The 17887-nt window shown below is 47.1% G+C and overlaps 1 protein-coding gene across 1 annotated transcript in view; it reads right to left on the bottom strand.

The window, feature by feature from the left end:
* Positions 1–17887, bottom strand: part of LOC120837873 (sodium- and chloride-dependent glycine transporter 2-like) — a 52022-nt gene that overhangs the window by 26127 nt on the left and 8008 nt on the right. The window contains exons 4-6 of the mRNA XM_040207490.2: positions 15157–15344; positions 10716–10848; positions 968–1102 (exon numbers count right to left, since the gene is read on the bottom strand). Coding sequence (XP_040063424.2) covers positions 968–1102; positions 10716–10848; positions 15157–15344 — 456 coding nt within the window. The remainder of the gene's footprint in view (positions 1–967; positions 1103–10715; positions 10849–15156; positions 15345–17887) is intronic.

Here is a 17887-nt window from a genome sequence, read left to right as displayed (position 1 = left end):
AATATGCTCGTTACAAAAAAAAAAAAAAAAAAAAAAAAAAAAACTTTTGTGTAGCGCAGTTAGAACGACGTCCTTTGCCATGAAGACACACGAAAGTCTCTGCCCCCAATAGCTGGTCGCGCATCACCGTGCTGTCCCTCTCTTTTTACAAAACAAAACTAATCCCTAATATGTTTTATCGCACTTCGTATCATTCAATACTGTCCATTTGACTTTTTTGCATGCTTTGAAATATGGCTTACGTGTTTTGTTTTTTCGGACACTTTTGACGTTTTAATACATTTGTAGATGTCTGGTAACGGTTGTTTTATTGCTTTGAGCATACAAGATTGTGACCGGCGACATTTTTGTGGACACTCTCATTACTGAAAGTTGTCTTGAGTCGCTCACATTTTATACATATTTTGCTGCTTCTTTGCCTTTTCACATTGCTGGTCATTTTCATTTCAACGACGTTTTTACTATTCAGGTCCGTAGCTGCGGCTTCTACGACATCACGCTTGATCGCTATTAAGTAGTTAGTTGAGTAAATAATTACAAAAACGCGCACGTTACTGTCCGCACATGATTGACTACCATGAAAGCTAAAGTCGGTAACATGTTAAAAACTCAGTAGAGGCTTCGCCTCCAACTCGAGGTTTCTGACATTGTTAAAACTTCGGCTTACGTGCAGCTGAAACCCAGCGGAAGCCAACAAGCGTGAGCTGGAGGTGTACCGCATTCTTAGCATGTCACCGACAATAGATATGTTGTCCCATCTACAACTTTAAAGTACCTCTGTCACCGAACGAACGCGCCGCTCTGGGAGGAGAGATCGTTTCTATTGGTGCACTCGGAAGCGCACCGATTCCGCACGGATTCCGTGCTCCGTGGCAGATTTCGGCCATTACCCCCAAAACGACGAGTGGAAATCGCAATCAAGTTTCAAACCACTGTCGAGTATTATAATTGTGTTGTCGGTTCAAACCTTAAACGTAAACAGTTGCTCCCATTTTGGAAGCAAGTAGTACTTGAGGCCGTCCATGGCACCAGGGAGTGTAACACCCCTAACCATGATGACTCCGAGAATGAAGAAGGGCGTGAGAGCGGTGAAGTAGGACACCTGTAAAGGTACCCAAAGTCAGATTGATGTATCTAGGCTCGAAAACAGAGGTACATATCTCACACATCCATGAACGTAGGCTAGGCTATATTCGACCCATTTCCCCTTTTGACGGTCGAGTTTTCTTTTAGTGCGAAAGCATTAAAAGAAAACTCGACCGTCAAAGGGGGAATGGACCGAATATAGCATGGAGTGAAGCCGGCGGCGTCTGTAGCCGTTGTCTGTACCAGCGAGAAATGACACCTAAATGCCCATTGACTCAGCGAAACGACGCGTCATACCAGATGCTTCGTCACGGAGGTCGGCGAGACCGCTCGAGGTCAAAGCGGACGCCGCTCAGAAATAAGACACAAAGAAAATCACAGCAACGCAGATGTATCGTTACGGAAGCTGGCCAGCTGCTCAAAGTCAAAACGGCCGCGCCTCAGAAATAACAAAAAAAAATTGCGGTGGCTTAGCTCGGCTATGCCAGGATATAAGTAGCGTGAGCTTATACGCACAAAATGAAAGGCGCTATCAAGAGGCTCCGGTGCAGCGCCAAACTTGGCTACTGTGCAACGGAGGCGCACAGCTGGGCGCGCGGAGGCGCACGGCTGGGCGCGCGGCGGCGCCAGTGCGTCTGCCGCGGCTTTGACGTCGCTCCTCTGGAATGCGCAAACCGGCAAGGCGCGCGCGATGGCGGCGGAGAGCGCGGCGGTGGCGGCTCCGGCGCGCCAGCTGTGCGCCGTGTCACGTCACTGCTCTTCGGACATGCGCAGCACGACTCTTTGGGAGCCACGCGAAACTGCTCAACCTCGGCTAGCGTAGCTCATGCTACAAAACAAAAAGAAAAGAACAACAACGCAGAAGCGTCGTCCCGGAAACCGTGGAGCCGGTGGGCGCGCCGCGCCTGCGCAGTGGGAGAGCGTGATGTCACCGCCGGAGCACCGTGTGAAAAAGGGAGACGTGGCTTGCTGCGTGTAGGAATGCTTCGCACTCCTACATGTAAGCAGTCTTAAGTATCTCTGCCGAATTTTTCCAAAAGATGTTTACCAGTGGTCCGGTTTTGTTTCCAAAGGAATAGTATAAACCAACTCAATGTTTTTATCTCGCGCTACTACGGTAGCGCTGCAGTCTGCAATTCGCTTGCGCAGATGCTTCTCCTCACGCGCACCTGGTTTCATGTGCAATCGCAATGCCCTAATCTGGTGTGGGCAAACGCCGGCTTGTTTGCGGACAATGAGTGTCTTTCGTCGTTCCACCCTATTCGCCTTGATTTGTTTCAACCATATTCGCTGTCTTTGATCGCATTTCCAATGGTGAAATAAACTGAACATGATTGTAAGTTTTGAACTTTGGACTTAGAGCACATAGGTTGAGTTAGGAACATTAATAGGCCATCTTGGAATACTACGGAGTGCCCCTTTAATATATGTCATTTTTATTTATATATAAGTACAATTCAGCATATAAGTAAAACACACCAGAAACACGATTGCAGACGAAAGTGTAGAGCCCATCTGTATTCCACTTTTTATGCATTTGCTTGACAATGATACTCACTGCAGATTCATCTTGGACATGACATCAAAATCCGACAGGCAGCATTTACACACGCCGTGAAAAAGGCTGCCACCCCTGGCCGCTTTCTCAGAATGGTCAGCCGATCACTATGGGAGCCTGTGGAGCTCTTCGATAGGAGTGTGTCAGGGCAAGCCTGCAGACGTCTCCTCCAGGAGGGTGCAGTGGGCAAGAAGCCCACTCTACCATCCTGGTGTGGGTGCAGTGGACAAGAAGCCCACAGCACCCACACACGGAAAAATTGACGCTCTGGCAGGTGGTTGTTTCTGATCAACCTGGAAGGGCACAGGATCTGTTGTGGCTGAGCTGTGCTTAGCTGTGCACATGATGTGCACAACTAAGCACAGCACAGTTACTATTTACTACGATTTGAGATATCTTTATGAACCTATTGTTGATTTTGCCTTGTGCAGCACACATGTACAGTCAGAGGCACTATGAGGTGAGACAAGGTGAATGCGGGCAGACCAGGAGAAATGCTGCGTGGGGCGCAGCGCTTGCTTTGCACACTGGGAGTGAGGCCTTGAGGTTCGATCTACAGTCGAACCTGATAATATCGAATACGGTTAATTCGAACTATTTGTGAACGGTCTAGTAGCTGCAATACAAATGCATAGCGATAAATGCGGTTACTTCGAACGAAAATTGCAGCATCTCCCGTTAGAGCAGTCTGAACGTCTGTTGGCGGCTGGTTACCCGGAGTATGTACTGGTATCGGTAGAGGAGGTGATCCTTAAGAGGTTTCGAGCAAAGGGCAACACCCGTCTAGAAGAGGTCAGGAGTAAACAAAGGATTGCAGTCGTGCCTTATATGCACAAGACGGCGCATAACCTAAAGAAAATAGCAAGCCGCATAAATACTAAGGTGGTCTTTTCTGCGCCAGAAAAACTAGCCAGGCTGAGCCATTTGACGAACCCTTTCCGCAAAACCTCGCTCGGTTGTGTGATAAGGCAGAGAAATCCGTTTGTCGTTTGTGTTGAGTGCGTGGTGTACCATATTCCGTTAACCCACGGTAAGAAATATGTAAGGTCAGACTGGAAGATGCCTGAACGACAGGCTCCGGGAACATAGTCTTAACGCCAAAAACTATCGGGATGGCCACCTCTCAATGCATTGCCATGGCTGCGGATGCAACCCGTTGTTCGACTCATGCTCAGTACCTGCTAAACATAAAAATAGAACTGTTAGGGAAATCATCGAAGCGGACGAGATAAAAAGGGGCGGGGGTGGGGTGTGTGTGTTAGCGTTGCATCCATCGACCTTTTCGATAAGGAGGTGCCGTTCATGTGAGCGGCGGCAAGGCCTGGGGTTGGCTGATTGATAGGATCGAAGCATGTATATATACGTCATTTCCATGTTGATGAAATAGTTGCAGTCAGCGCTGGTGTCTGTCTTGTCTAGTCTTTCTTTTGCCCTCGTCTAAAAAGCGCTACCATGCCTTTGGCAACCCAAGAGCGGATATGCTTCCTTATGGGGGCCATTCTACACCTGTAACAAGAAGACAGAGTCCTCCATGTACTGGGTTTGTAGAAAGCGGGATTTCTGTAAAGCCAAGCTATCTACAAATGTTGCGTTGACTTCGGTACTACTTCAACCTGGAGAGCACACTTACTCCGGCGACCCTGTAGAGAACAGCCTGTTTGCAGTGAGAGACGACATGAAAGCGAAAGCAGGTAGGCACCGAGCTTTACCGTTTTTCCCGTACATCGTACGACCTGCTTTTTCCGAACTGCGAAAAAAGTCACCAGTCATATTGATATTTTTATTAACAGTGGAGGGACGCGAAAGCAACCACCGGATACTTCTCGGAGCTGCCGCGGCCTCAACGGACGCTGTGGCTTCACAGATGCAAAGTTTGAGCACGACGCGGCGAACGCTACGCAAGCAGCGACGGCGCACCATCCACCCTTATACTATCCCGACAACAAAGCGGAACCTGGAAATCCCAGTTGAGTTCAAGGTATGCGTTATTGACAGACTTTAAGCTTGTCAAAAAATCAGTGCACATGGTGGTCGCAACAAGAATTGCGTTGTTAAAACAGAAGTTCGGGCGAGTTGGTAGTTCATGACGCACGAGGACACAGCGCACCCGTAACAAACACTAGGACAACGTTCACAATCACACCAAAAGAAAGGGACACTTACACACCGCTGACTTCAACTCTTTGTATATTCCCGCCTTTTCTCTTCTTTCACGTCTAATGCATAACCTAGGCCTCATCTTTTTCTTTCTTTGCTAAAGGTTAACTGTAAAAGTTTTAAGCCAGAAATTGAAAATTAAAATTAAATGAAAAATTAAATGAAAAATTAATTTTTCATTTAATTTTTCATTTAATTTTTAATTTTCAATTTCTGGCTTAAAACTTTTACAGTTAACCTTTAGCAAAGAAAGAAAAAGATGAGGCCTAGGTTATGCATTAGACGTGAAAGAAGAGAAAAGGCGGGAATATACAAAGAGTTGAAGTCAGCGCTGTGTAAGTGTCCCTTTCTTTTGGTGTGATTGTGAACGTTGTCCTAGTGTTTGTTGCGGGTGCGCTGTGTCCTCGTGCGTAAAGAATTGCGTTCTTTTAGCTGACAGGTAGCGCTCTTTTTCTTAGGTAACCCTGCGTGGGGAGGACTTCCTTCACTATGACACTGGCCTCGGCGATTTGGAATGGATACTCGTATTTTCTACCGCTGAAAACTTGAGGAAGCTTGGAGAGTCAGAGCTCTGCTTTGCCGACAAGACGTTTAAGGTGTCCCCCTCGCTTTTCTACCAAGTGTACACCATACACGGATCGCTGCATCGAGCCATTGTGCCACTCGTTTTTGCTCTTCTGTCGAACAAGACACAGTCAACGTACGCAAGGTGAGACATATTCCCGTACTGTTCATTTTTTCGCAAGACATGCTGTTGTTATGAACAGTTTGTCGGTTATTAACATTGCAGGTTATACTTGTTTTTCCTTCCGGTTCTATTAGACTGTTCAGCGTTTTGCGAGCCCACATCAACCACCTCAGCGCCAAGGTGATAAACACGGACTTCGAGCTCGCATCGATGAGCTCGTTCCAGAACCAATTTCCTGGCGTGCGCCTTCAGGCGTGTTCCTTTCACCTCGCTCAATCCGTGTACAGAAAGTTGCAGGAAAACCACGATCTCAGACAGCGCTATGACACCAACAAAGACTTTTCCGTCTTGGCAAGTTTGCGAAAATTTGTAGCTCCTCAGTATATTCTGACGCAACGATCGTGTCCACGTATTTATAGATGAGGATGCTTCCGGCGATGGCACTCATTCCCTTGTGCGACTTGGACGCCGCGTTTGATTCCCTGATGGAGATTTTCCCCGACGAAGCTATGCCTCTTGCCCAATACTTTGAGGACACATACTTGAGCCGTCGTCGTGGTCTGCGTAGAATATCGCCGATATTCCCGCCGTCACTGTGGAACGTGAACGACGCGGTCCACCAGCACCTGCCGCACACGAGCAACAGTGCTGAAGCCTGGCACAGGGGATTTCAGGTAAGGACCATTAATTGCGCGTTTTGACGTGCACAGAGAGTGATTGGTCTCGATTTGTTCTCTCTGAAGTCCACTGTTGCCTGCGCTTCGCCCACCAATCTGGGTTTTCCTGGCCGCACTCAAAAAGGAGCAAGCCCTCAATGAAACAAAGTTGGCCCAAGCAAGCGCGCGACACGTCGCTCGGATGCCCAAACGAAAGTATCAATACTGCAACGTCAGGATTGAAAACATATTGTCGCAGTACGTTCCCAGCAACGCTTTGGACACCCTCCGAGCAGTCGCTTTTAGCATCAGACTGTAAGAGAGAGAGAGAGAGAGATGTGTAATGGTGTGCGTTCATTTGTATTACTAAATTTTTCGTTTTTACTGTTCTCTCTTGTGACTTATTTTATTTATATAGAAAAATATTCATACGCGAGCACATATAATGTATGTTAGAAATGATGAAATTCTGAAGTATCCTTGCTCAAACGGAGATGCAAAATGGTGCGTTTAAAAGGATATCGACTAACCAGCCTATTCGACGAGTGGCGACGAAAAGGCCTCTTCGACAAACAGCCCTTCGACAAGTTTCCCTATTACAAATCGGCCTATTCGACGAATTGCCCTTCGACGAGTTGCCCTTCGACAAATTGCATTTCGAAGAGTTGCCCTACACCCGCCCACAAAACGTACAGAGTCCACGAACCGTGTGTCCATAAAATGTATGTCTATGAAAAGTTATTCACGAAACGTATTTCCACAAAACGCGTTTCGAAGAAACAATAGGAATCCTAAGAAAGATCTGAATCTCACTGAAGATCGTTTCAGTTAGTGCGTTTCCTCTTGTCAAAAATGCTATCTAAAGAAGAAGTAAAGATTGTAGGGCATCAATGGTTCCGAGAAAGCTAGTACATTGGCAGGGAAAGATTGGAAACTTTCTCCCGGCAAAGAAAGCCTCAAACGTACAAGTCACAATAAAGTAGAAGGAACGTCCCCCTCTCCGCAAAGAGTAGTGTGGTCATGATTCCAAAAACAAAAGAAGTGCCTTGACATCCTTTCTGTGCACTTCTGGGCAAAGTGTCGCGGACTCCTAGGACGATCATATAACTGAGATAATTTTTCCTTCGACGCCCAGTGTGTTGGGAAGACATATCGCTTTTAATATAAATACGATGAAACTGATATTGATAAAATGACATCTCCTTTGAATGGTGACGCGAAGATCTATTTGTACAAAGATAAGCAAACGACTTAAAACGTGCTTTTTGTATTCCTTTTTTTTTTCATTCTCGCTCGATGTCATGATATACAATAAATGCCTGGATTGTGAGTCGGATCTGGTTGCACATTTTAGGGATGCGGTTTGGATACGGATACAAAATATGTGAATGCGGATCGGATACAGATACAATAATGTAAAAGTTTGCGGATGCGGTTCGGATGCGGATACAAAGTCTGCGGATACGGATCGGATGCAGATAATCAAACTGCAGGGCTCGAGAGATGGTCAGCCGGTAAACGAAGAAGCGGCCACTAAATTTCTGTGGCGAGCGTCCCTCATGACGTACAGATGCCCCTTCGAGAGTAAACTACTTTTCTAAATGTGGCGTGCTTGTTCGTTGTCAAATTCATTAAAACCTCTACATAGAATTGCCCACTATATCGTAGTGGTAGACTTTTTTTGCGAGTTCGATAAAATCTGGATTGACTGTATTATGTTGCCCACAGGTAGAAGAAAGCAGATGGAATGCGGGAGGGCAGCCGAGTGATAAATTGACTGATTATCAGGCTGGACACGACAGAACTTCATTGTTTACTGTTGTAGCAGTGATTTTATTATTTTAAGCTTTATTATGAATACCTGCTGGTGTATTTTTTCATGCACTGTAGGTTTTATCACGCAATACCAACTTGCTCAAGCCATCATCTTACCACCAGATGCCTGGCAAAAACGGCATAGAAGAAAAAAGCCATGGACAGCCCTGTGTGCAAGGGAATGTTTACGAGTGGTGCATGTTGGGAAAAAAATAAAAATATTAAGCTTCATTCTCTTTGTCTTTGTAGTTTTGTTTCATGCCAGAATGAACACCTAACCCATTGAAAAATTGGTGCTCTTTTTGCAAAATTTGCTAGCTGTTGTCTTTAGCAGTCCTTTCCGCATCTAAATTATACCGTGCATGCATGACCAGGTCACCCCAGAAGACACTACATCGGCCGGGTCACATCAGAACGCACTAACAGGATCACGCCAAGAGTCTAGAACACGCCACGATACCAGAGCACCCCAAGACACAAGAGCGCACCAAACCACCAGAAAACGCCAAGACAATAGGACACGCCAAGACCCGTGTCTGAATTTCCGCTCTAGTGTAAACGACAGAAACACACCAGACCCGGGCTGGTGGATTTTTCAATAGGGAAGGGTGTTATAAAACTGTAGTACTAGTCTAAGTGGCTGTTTACCGAGGTTTCAAACAAGCGCAAGCATTGAGCTGGCACGGCAGGGCCGTGCGGAGACGACAGCAGATGACAGATTCGCAACCCAGCGAAACCGAAAGTGAAACTATCCGTTGACTGTCTTCTTCTCCTAGAGTAAACCTGAACCGCAAGGGGCGCTGCTATTTTTATATTGCCTATTACTAACGCAGAGGGGCATATACAATACAGATATTGACCTCGTAAGTGACTACGTCACAACATAGCGTCTGGGTCCAAACAAACCGTTGTTAGGGACGTTGCCATGGACTAATGTATGGAGACCACATTAGGCTAGATTTTTGCTTACAACTAAGTAAATAATTTTTTGTAAGCAACCTAACTTCTTGATATTTAATTATGAAGGTTTTCTTGTTGTCTCAATTTCGAATTGAAACGATGCAATTCATTTCTGAAGCATTACACTCCGTTTTCCTTTGGTAGCAGACGACACGATAGATTTGCTGGCCTCTCTCATGTGCATCGCCATAGCCGTAGAGGCCACTGATATGTGAGTTTTTTCCTGTTTTTTTTTCTTGTACTAAATACTAAATTAAAAAGCTAGTCCGAACACAATAGCATATATAAAGAACACAATGAAACAACATCACCAAAGGTAGATATATAAACAAACAAAATAAACGGATAGCGCATGGACACAGGCATACTTCTCAACGCTGTTTTATCATAGCAATGTAAGACTACTGCAAGTTTCAGCTGGATTTTACTCGTACTACTACTTACATGCAACTACGTTTTTAATATTATAGTAATAATGTATGAATACAGTTTCATATTTTAAGACATTATGGACCAAACAGAATATCGGTTTTACGTGCTCTCGGTTGGTTTGGCCATTTTTTTTACATTAAGGCAACTATCCGCCAGTGATACATGTACTCATATTATGTTTTTTATGCAGTTTTTTAGCACTTTGGTATCTTCTGGAATTCTGAAGAAACCGCAAGAATCTTTCTCCACGCTTGGTTACAACGAGGTACGAAGCTCCCAAATTTTGTTTGCTCGAGTCCGCAAACAAAATTTCGGATCTGAACCGATCGGCTGAAGTGCTTTTCTGACGGAAGCAATGCAATCTTTTAGCAGACGATCATCTCGATCAACGCGCGGACTTTCGATAAACCATATTTCGCATCGAACCTGAATTCTTATAAGTGTCTGAAACTCAATATATTTCAAACTGATGCAATATAAGAATATCGTCTTTATTCACACGATTCAAACGACGGCGCCGGCTTGGCCGGGTGGCGTGTGGCAGACGGCATACTTCTTGCATTCATCGTCTGCTGCAGGCATCTTGAGGACCGGAAGTTGCAGTCGTAAATATTTCGGAAACAAGCGATTACCGGCACACTTCTGTCGAAACATATATGTTACTCAAGCTCCCTATATCTGTGATTTTTACAAGTTTAAATCCTACTCCCGATTTTTGAACGGTCGAGTTTTCGTAGCGAAATCTAGCCACATGTATTTGTCCATAACAACGACCCTAGCAACGGTTTGTTTGGACCCGTGACGTCACATTTACGGAGTCAATTGCACGGACTATGCGTTTCGAGTCAATAACAATCATATTAAATTCTTTCCTCCAACACAAAATTTTACCGGACAATTCATTCAAACGTGCACTTCACGCTCGTTTTTTGGACACGAAAACAAGGCTGAGCCGGGTTCACGCCGAGCGCTAACGCAAACGCAGCGATTGTGTCCAATACGTGCATAGGCTATACGTGATCAAACTATGGCGGACTTGGGTAAGAGTTTTAGCAGCTACTATAGCCGGTGGGCACATTTGTAAAGGGTCAACTTGCGCGGACGCCGCGCCGTGGCGGCGTGGCATAGGTCCAAGTCACAGCGTCCTCGCGAGTTGCTGTGGAAACTGCCGCGCGCAGCGCCCGCTTTGGTCATTCGTGTGCTCCGGTTGACGCGCTTCTTTCCATTTCTTGCTCGCGTGTGTTTCTTTCTTTCTGTAGGCTAAGTATTTCTGCGTAATATGTCATTGCAATCGAATTTCATTTGGAAAAATCCAATAAGACGACCTGAGGTGCACAGAATAATCGCAATCGGAATAAGATACCTTTCCGGAGGATCGAACACCCTTGAAGACACTGAGGAACACAGCAATCCAAGAGATAAGAAGACCGAGGACCAGACCCCCTTGCAAAGTGCCTAGCTCCTCGATGCCACCGCTGCGGTTCAGGACTTGACGACTGCAGTCAAAGGCGGAGTCGGTTAACGGTTCTCTTCGAGCAGTCTTATGCACTCAGAACTGGGTTACTCTAATGACACGAAACACGAGAGGAGATTGAACCAATGCGCCCCTGGTGGCTAAGTTCGAACCTAACCCATGGGGCCAACAATAGGAATTATTTGTCCCCGGCTTTGACGCACCGCTCGGCTCATGTTCTATCAGTCAAGCTCCAATTGAACATGAGTCCCATCCGAAGAGCTGACGCAGTGTTTGTGTCCGATCTTTGCCCTACGTTCGATCAAGGAAGAAGACGTGAAGAATTCAGTCCACAGACTTTGTGTTGGAAAACACCGAGCTCTGTGAAAAGCAAGCTAGACAAGACGCCGCCTATTGGAAGCACGCGTCAGGGCAGTGGTTCCACGGTACGGTCCTTAGCAGAATCATTTCGCATAGAACACGACCAGACTGGCATAAACATTATATGTAGTAGCCAAGCTTGGTCTCTAAGGGATGTCAGCTTACCGGCCTGAGCCCGGCGCTATACAAAATGGTCAAAGCTAGCCCCACTCGGCGCGAATTTTTATTCATTTATTTTTTTACGAGATTTGCAAGTTGAGAATACGAGTCTCCTTTATGCGCCGGCGAAAACCGCCACGTTTATCTGAATCGCAGCACATCTACTCAATCTACCGGCGAGCCAAGAACAATCTGATAATAAGAGGAGGAAAACATACTTCTCATGTAGGTTTTATCAAGTACTGGTTCTCACGCATATCGTCTCTTAGTGATTTCCGGACCGTCGAACACATAAACGATTCGCAGAGGCATAATCTAGCGCAGATAAAGAAAATCATGGCGGTATGTTGCAGTCAACGTTACTAGAACCACTCAGTTGGGAAACTCCCATAGAGACTGCTCTGAAAAAGTGGCACCAATCCGTACTCGAGAACCGAGCTAATGGCGATCACTGCGCCGCCATTTCTCCCGCAGCGGCCACTCGAGGAACTGCACGTGACTTCTATTTTGGCTTCGACCGGCCATTTTGGTGCTTAAACAGATAGTGTGGAAGGGGCTTCGAGGGTGCCTCCCCCGTCTCCCAAGCGGACGGGCTGCGGATTACTACCGAGGTTAAGATGCACCTAGGTCGGGACGCGCTACCTGAAATCACAATTGAGGCATGGTTGTATAAAAACAATATTAATTGTACTGCAAAACCTTGCAAACTAAAGATTTTAGAAAACAATACGCGCCCTTCCTTTCATACTAAACTCTAAAAAACGTTACTACAGAAAAAAAAAATTCCGCCGGTTTTCACGCAAAAACATGTTTTCTAAAAGCTCAAGGTGACCACAGTGGCGCTGTTGTCGTATTTAGCTCGGTCTCGGTGGACGCCAGCGGCCCAGGTTTCAACGGTGAGTTTCCCAACTGAGGGTTCTAGTAACGTTGGTTGAGTCTTTGCCGCTTACAACTGCTAGACACACGATTGAAACCAAGCTTCCTGCGTCTCCTATGGATTGAATGACGTGAAAACACATTCAGGAAAACACATGGACGCGGGTAGGTTTTCAAATTCCAAGGTGGCAAACCGTTACTCCGGAGTAGATAGAGAAACACGGCCGCTGGAAGGCGTAGACGCAGCCAAGACGCTGCTAGCACATTAAACCTAAATCACATAGTGAGAATTTTTTTTGGGGGTGTGTCTGTGATTTCGCAGTTGCAACGTCGCTCGTGCGGCAGACAAAGCGTGGTGGAGGCTGCGGGGCTCAACGCCGCAGCTGCGAAATCGCACGATATAAATCAGGTTTATGAAAAGCTCCGAGCGGATAGCGCTTCAAGGTGCGTCTATACTCCAACGTAACGTCGACGGGCGCACGCGCTTGACCTCGTTGCGTTACGCTGCTGCAAAGGGAGCGTCTATACTTCGACGAGAGTCGAACGTGACGCAACGTAGCGCGCCTCGGCGACCGTCGGCGAACGTTTCGCCGAGGTAGGCCCTGCTCGAATCTCGGCGTCGGCTGACGACGGTCGTTACCCAGAAACCTTTGCGCGAGCGACGGGTAGGGAGAAATCAAAATGGCGCACGGCGGTAGCCAGATGAGCCAGAGCGGGAGCGAAATGGTCTTGCCAACAAGTGATGCCGAGCGTCTCATTGAGGCAGTCAGAGGTCGCCTAGCTTTTACGATCTTGGCTGCATCGATTACCGGGACAAGCTCAGGAAGGAGAACCGATGGGCGTCCGGTGGCCACTATCTGCGGCATGAAGAGCGGTAAGTTGACACTTTGCATGTCAATGTCTCCTCCGCCTGTAGAACTCGCCGAAATGAATCAAATTATGTCCTCGCTTACGCGAGTGAAGTTGTGAGTACGAGAGGTCTGCACGGGCCGATATTTAGAAGCCCGTTTCAGCCCGGCCCGCTGTCTCTTGGGTGCGGACCAGCCCGCGGCCCGCTATTTATTTCCGACAGCTGGTACGGCCCGGCCCGGCCCGGCCCGGCCCGACACTCATTTTCACGGGCCCGCTGAGGCCCGTTCTATTTTGGCCCAGTATGAATAGCCCACAAAATGCGCGGCATGGCAGCTCGCTTGTCACTGCTACATATATGTTTATTACGAAACTGATAGTCAATGCTGTAAGCATCCTTTAAATTATTTTTGCTGCTATTTTTAGTCGGACGACCAAACCCGCGCGGAAAGAACGGAAAACAAAAATGACAAGCAGCAATAAACAACACCATGTGACAAAGTTGAAAAGGAATGGAAACGTCGCGAGGGGTTTGGACAAAAGACGGACAGAGTTTTAAATTACCCACTCCCAATGCGTACGACTGAAAAAAAAAAGAAAAAAGTCCCCGTCTTTTGCGGTGGTTTGCGAGAAATAGTTTAGGAAAAGCATTCCTCGGGGCAATCCCTTCACCCATACTGTGGATGCACGCACTCGTTCGTACAGATGGTTTACGACGGCGAGGGTGGGTATTGCGTAGGCGCGTATGTGTGCGTGTTGAGGGGGGGAAGCGAAGGTACGGTGGTTGCGGCGCCGGTGACGAAAAGGAACGCCGCGCTAGTGTTCTGGAAGAGTATTTGCTGCACACACACACCGAACCCTACAAAGACATATACACGCACATACACATGCATTCAGCATTCGGGCTTCCCGCTCTGTGATCCCTCTTCCCAACCCCGCTTGTCGAAGATGTCGCGCACATACATCGTACGCCTCCTCCAGCGCTGGATTCGACGCCACAGGAGCACAGCTGCTCTTTTTTTCTTTGTTTGAGCGTCTACGTTCATGTTGACAGCAGATCTAAACTCGAGGAACAAGGATTCGCGGGCTCGCTTCGAACGGCGACAAACCGAGGAACCGGAAATGGTAACGCGATTGCCCTGGTTGCCATGACGACGCGCATGCGTAGCAAGGACGAGCGCGTCGAGGCTCGCTATAGTCAGTTACAGGTTAAGAAGGTAGCGGCAAATGCCCCTCAAAGGGAATCGGATATCCCTCCGCCACCTCCGCATCCAACAGCGTCCCACCGTCTCCGTGACGTCACGGCCAACGCGCGAGGAGGGTCTTGCCTTTCTGTACATATTTGCTTTATCTTTCGACTTTGACTTAGCATTGTGGAAGCCACGAGAGGGAGATTAGAGTTCCCCACACCGACGGAAACAAATACGACCTTCGGGTATTAGCTTCCCCCCGATGGATACAAAGGCTGCTTTCAGGGGCTCGGTTCCCTCTCCGATGAATACAAAGGTCGCTTTCTTAAAAAGTGGGATCGGAGACAAGTGGGAATCCATTGAAGCGGAACAAGGAGCGTTTCCAGTGAACTCTTCTTTCGACTGCGGAGAGATTTGAAACGGGCGCATCACACTTGTGGGAGGAGCTTCTCCTACCTTCTTGACTTGTAACCGACTATAGACTGCGCCGGACTATAGACACTGTTGACAATTCCTTCAGCAACGTGAGGCAGCGTGGCGAAGTGGACGACGAACATCGTTTTGCGCCGGCGAACGTTAGGTTCGCCGACGTTGGAGTATAAACGCACCTTCACTATGCGACGCAACGCGGCCGCTGTCGTTGGTGGCGCTGCCAACCAGCTTCCAGAGCAGAGCGGCGCATTAGCTTCAGACATGTTGCACGTTTCCAATAGTTCCATCTTCTCGCTAATACATGCATGGTGTCACCTCATCATGCATGTATCATGTATTGCCAACTCAGTCAATAGACTGAGTTGGCAATTGAGTCGTGGCGAATTTGTAACCCCCAGCAACGCTCTGACCACGCATACGAAAACGTATAAAAAATAAAGCTATTAAAAACAAAACTTCCTTACTTGAAAAATTGCTCCGGAGACGATTGCACTTGTTCGCTGCAGTTTCCGATCGCGTCTGCGTATGTCGATAAGGGCACCAAGACATCTCCAAACTTTCCACCGAGCACAGCACTGTCATTGAGAGCCCTCGTCGAGTTCGAATCGATGTACATCTTGTAGAGCGTGCTGTTCACCTTCTTGCACGCTTTCTGTAAAAAAAAAATAATAATAATAATAATAATTAAAAAAACAATCAACAAGGACTTACTGATAGAACCGCAGGTCTTTGAGAGCTAACATTTCACTCACCAGTTAATGAGATTGCGAATTAGCCAATAGGAACAAATCACGTAGCAAGGAGCATGAACGTGACAAGCTACGCCCTGCAGCTGTCGGTGAATGAGGAGCGCAAGTTTTTCTGCTTCTCGAGCAGTTGTTGCGGTGACGTCAGAACGTCTAGCTCTTATTGGTTACGATTGGAATGATAATGGGTAGTCCATGAGCATGGCTTCATGCTCGAGCATGGCTTCATGCTCAAGCACGCCGGAAATGGAAGTCAATCCCAGACTGCCTTGCGCACCGACGCTGCTCTCGTCGTCTGCTCGCCGCTTGGTCGACTAGCCAAGCGACCAAGTGGCGGGTCCGAATTCCCCCTATATAGAGAATTCGGACACCACCTTCTGCTTATTATAACATCCTTGCCCAGAACCAATAAAGTACGTTTGATATGTCATCCGCCAATATTAAGGCGCCAAAAATGATTTGTTTGCACATTGCGAACTGCGTTTGTAGACATCTGGAACATCAAGCTTCTTGCCCCTGTGCATTTCGCGCGTCACTGCTGGCCGACATATGTTTCTCTTTCCACTTTCACGCACTTCCGCTCGCTTCAAATGCTCCTTGTCGGTCATTTTTGAACACGGAATATATGTACAAAGTTATTTTGGTGAAGAATTGTAACGCCCGAGCGTCACACTTGACGTTTACACGAAGGTTAAAGTAGTATGAAACATATGAACGCATAGTGTCCATCATTAAACACGGCCACAAGAATACCCCCGACGGGGATTTCATTTGTGAGCAATATTTAAAATTAGATGATATACACTACCTTATCTAAGCAGAGCAGGTGCGTGGAGAAAGCTAACAGTGGGTTTATAAAGTAAAAAAAAAAATCACCTGCTTAATAAGGCTCATAAAGACCGGTATACATAGCATGCCTTTAGCCACCATGAACATAAAGTGTGTGGTTGTAATAACCTTGCAGACACCAGCCCAATCTCCGCCTCACACAGACGGCATGCACAATCCACAGGCTTTCATTTGTAACCCTGGAGAGTGGGGAAAGAAAGTGACAGAACAACACGATTCGTGATGTCCTGTCCCTGTTTCTCCACTTAACCAGCTCGCGTCCGCACCCTCGGATTAACCTCACACTTTATGCGTATTGTAGCTCGACACATACACGCTGACTCCCCAGGTCTTTGTCAGCATGATCAAGCTAGTGTAAATTTTTGAACTTGAGCGTCACCAACGTTTTAGACGCACACACACAAAAAAAATACTTATCAACAAGCAGCAAAACAAAATATTGCTCGAGGTAAAAAAAAACTGATTTCGTTCTGCGTTTGTCATGATAGTGCGAGAGCTCAGGATCGAAACAAAGACATCCCCTGCGTTAAGTTGTGCACTATACTCTGTACTTTAAAGGGGTAATGAAACTATTTTCCCACTTCTTCCTCCTTAGCTTTAATCCTCGAGCTCAAACGCGAATTGTGAAATCACGTTGTCGTGACATTCTTCGGCACCGGTGCGATGACTCCTAGCTTCCACCGTGCTTTTTATGCACACCATAGAAATTGTCATTCGCCAGTGACGATAAGTTCCGTCAGGGCACTCATTCGCCACGAACGCAGATCCGAATATTCGTCGACGGATTGATTGTTGACGAGCGCATACGTCCGAGTGACGCAGTTCTCGTGTTCAAAGCGTGTGCTGGGCTCGGCTGACGTCAGGTTGGCACCGCTGACGCGCTTTGGGAACCGCGGATGTATCATAGTGAAAAGGCGGAGAGCTTTCGAAGGAAAGGAGGTACAAAATAGTCCGCTATGTTTTCAAATGTTCGTACCGAAAAGCTGGTTTTTGACTTTCTACCCTCTTCCTTTTGGCCAACTAAACGATATGCGACTCGTAAAGTCCCAATTTCATTTATCCCAGCCAGAAATTCGTTTCATGCCCCCTTAAAGAGACTATTGTCATTCACAGTTTACAAAACACGGGGCGTCTGTTGCGCTTTGAGGCGCTCTTTCGCTAGGTACTCGTTGAGGACATTGAGGTCGAGAAAGAATAACAGCACAACCGGCGTGTGTTAAACGGTTTATCCGACTGCTCGTTCGCTCGCGCTCGCGATTCCCCATCCCCCTCGTCTTCTTTTAGCTCCAGGCTAAATGTCTCGTGTCAGTGGTGTTCATTGTTAGTTTTTCAACATCCTCCCCCCGCTCACGAAGTGAGGTAATTGGGGATAAGATTTACAAAGTTTCCAAAGGGTAGAGCAGCTGCACTGGCCGTCGGATTACACAACCAGACGGCAGCTTAACAGCACACGCCCTTACATTTCCATCTCTTCCTGGAAAAACTTCAACGACACGTACCAAGGTCCAAAGATGTCTTGGAGTGATACGGTCATGCAACAGTACTACATCACCAACGTTCGGTGCACGGCTGCTGAGCGGTGGTGCAAGGTGGGCCGAAC

The sequence above is a fragment of the Ixodes scapularis genome, unplaced genomic scaffold, assembly GCF_016920785.2.
Source record: "Ixodes scapularis isolate PalLabHiFi unplaced genomic scaffold, ASM1692078v2 PGA_scaffold8__174_contigs__length_109621045, whole genome shotgun sequence".
In the NCBI taxonomy this organism is placed as follows: domain Eukaryota; kingdom Metazoa; phylum Arthropoda; class Arachnida; order Ixodida; family Ixodidae; genus Ixodes; species Ixodes scapularis.
The sequence above is the reverse complement of the archived record's forward strand: the minus strand, read 5'-3'. Positions and strand labels throughout refer to the sequence as shown.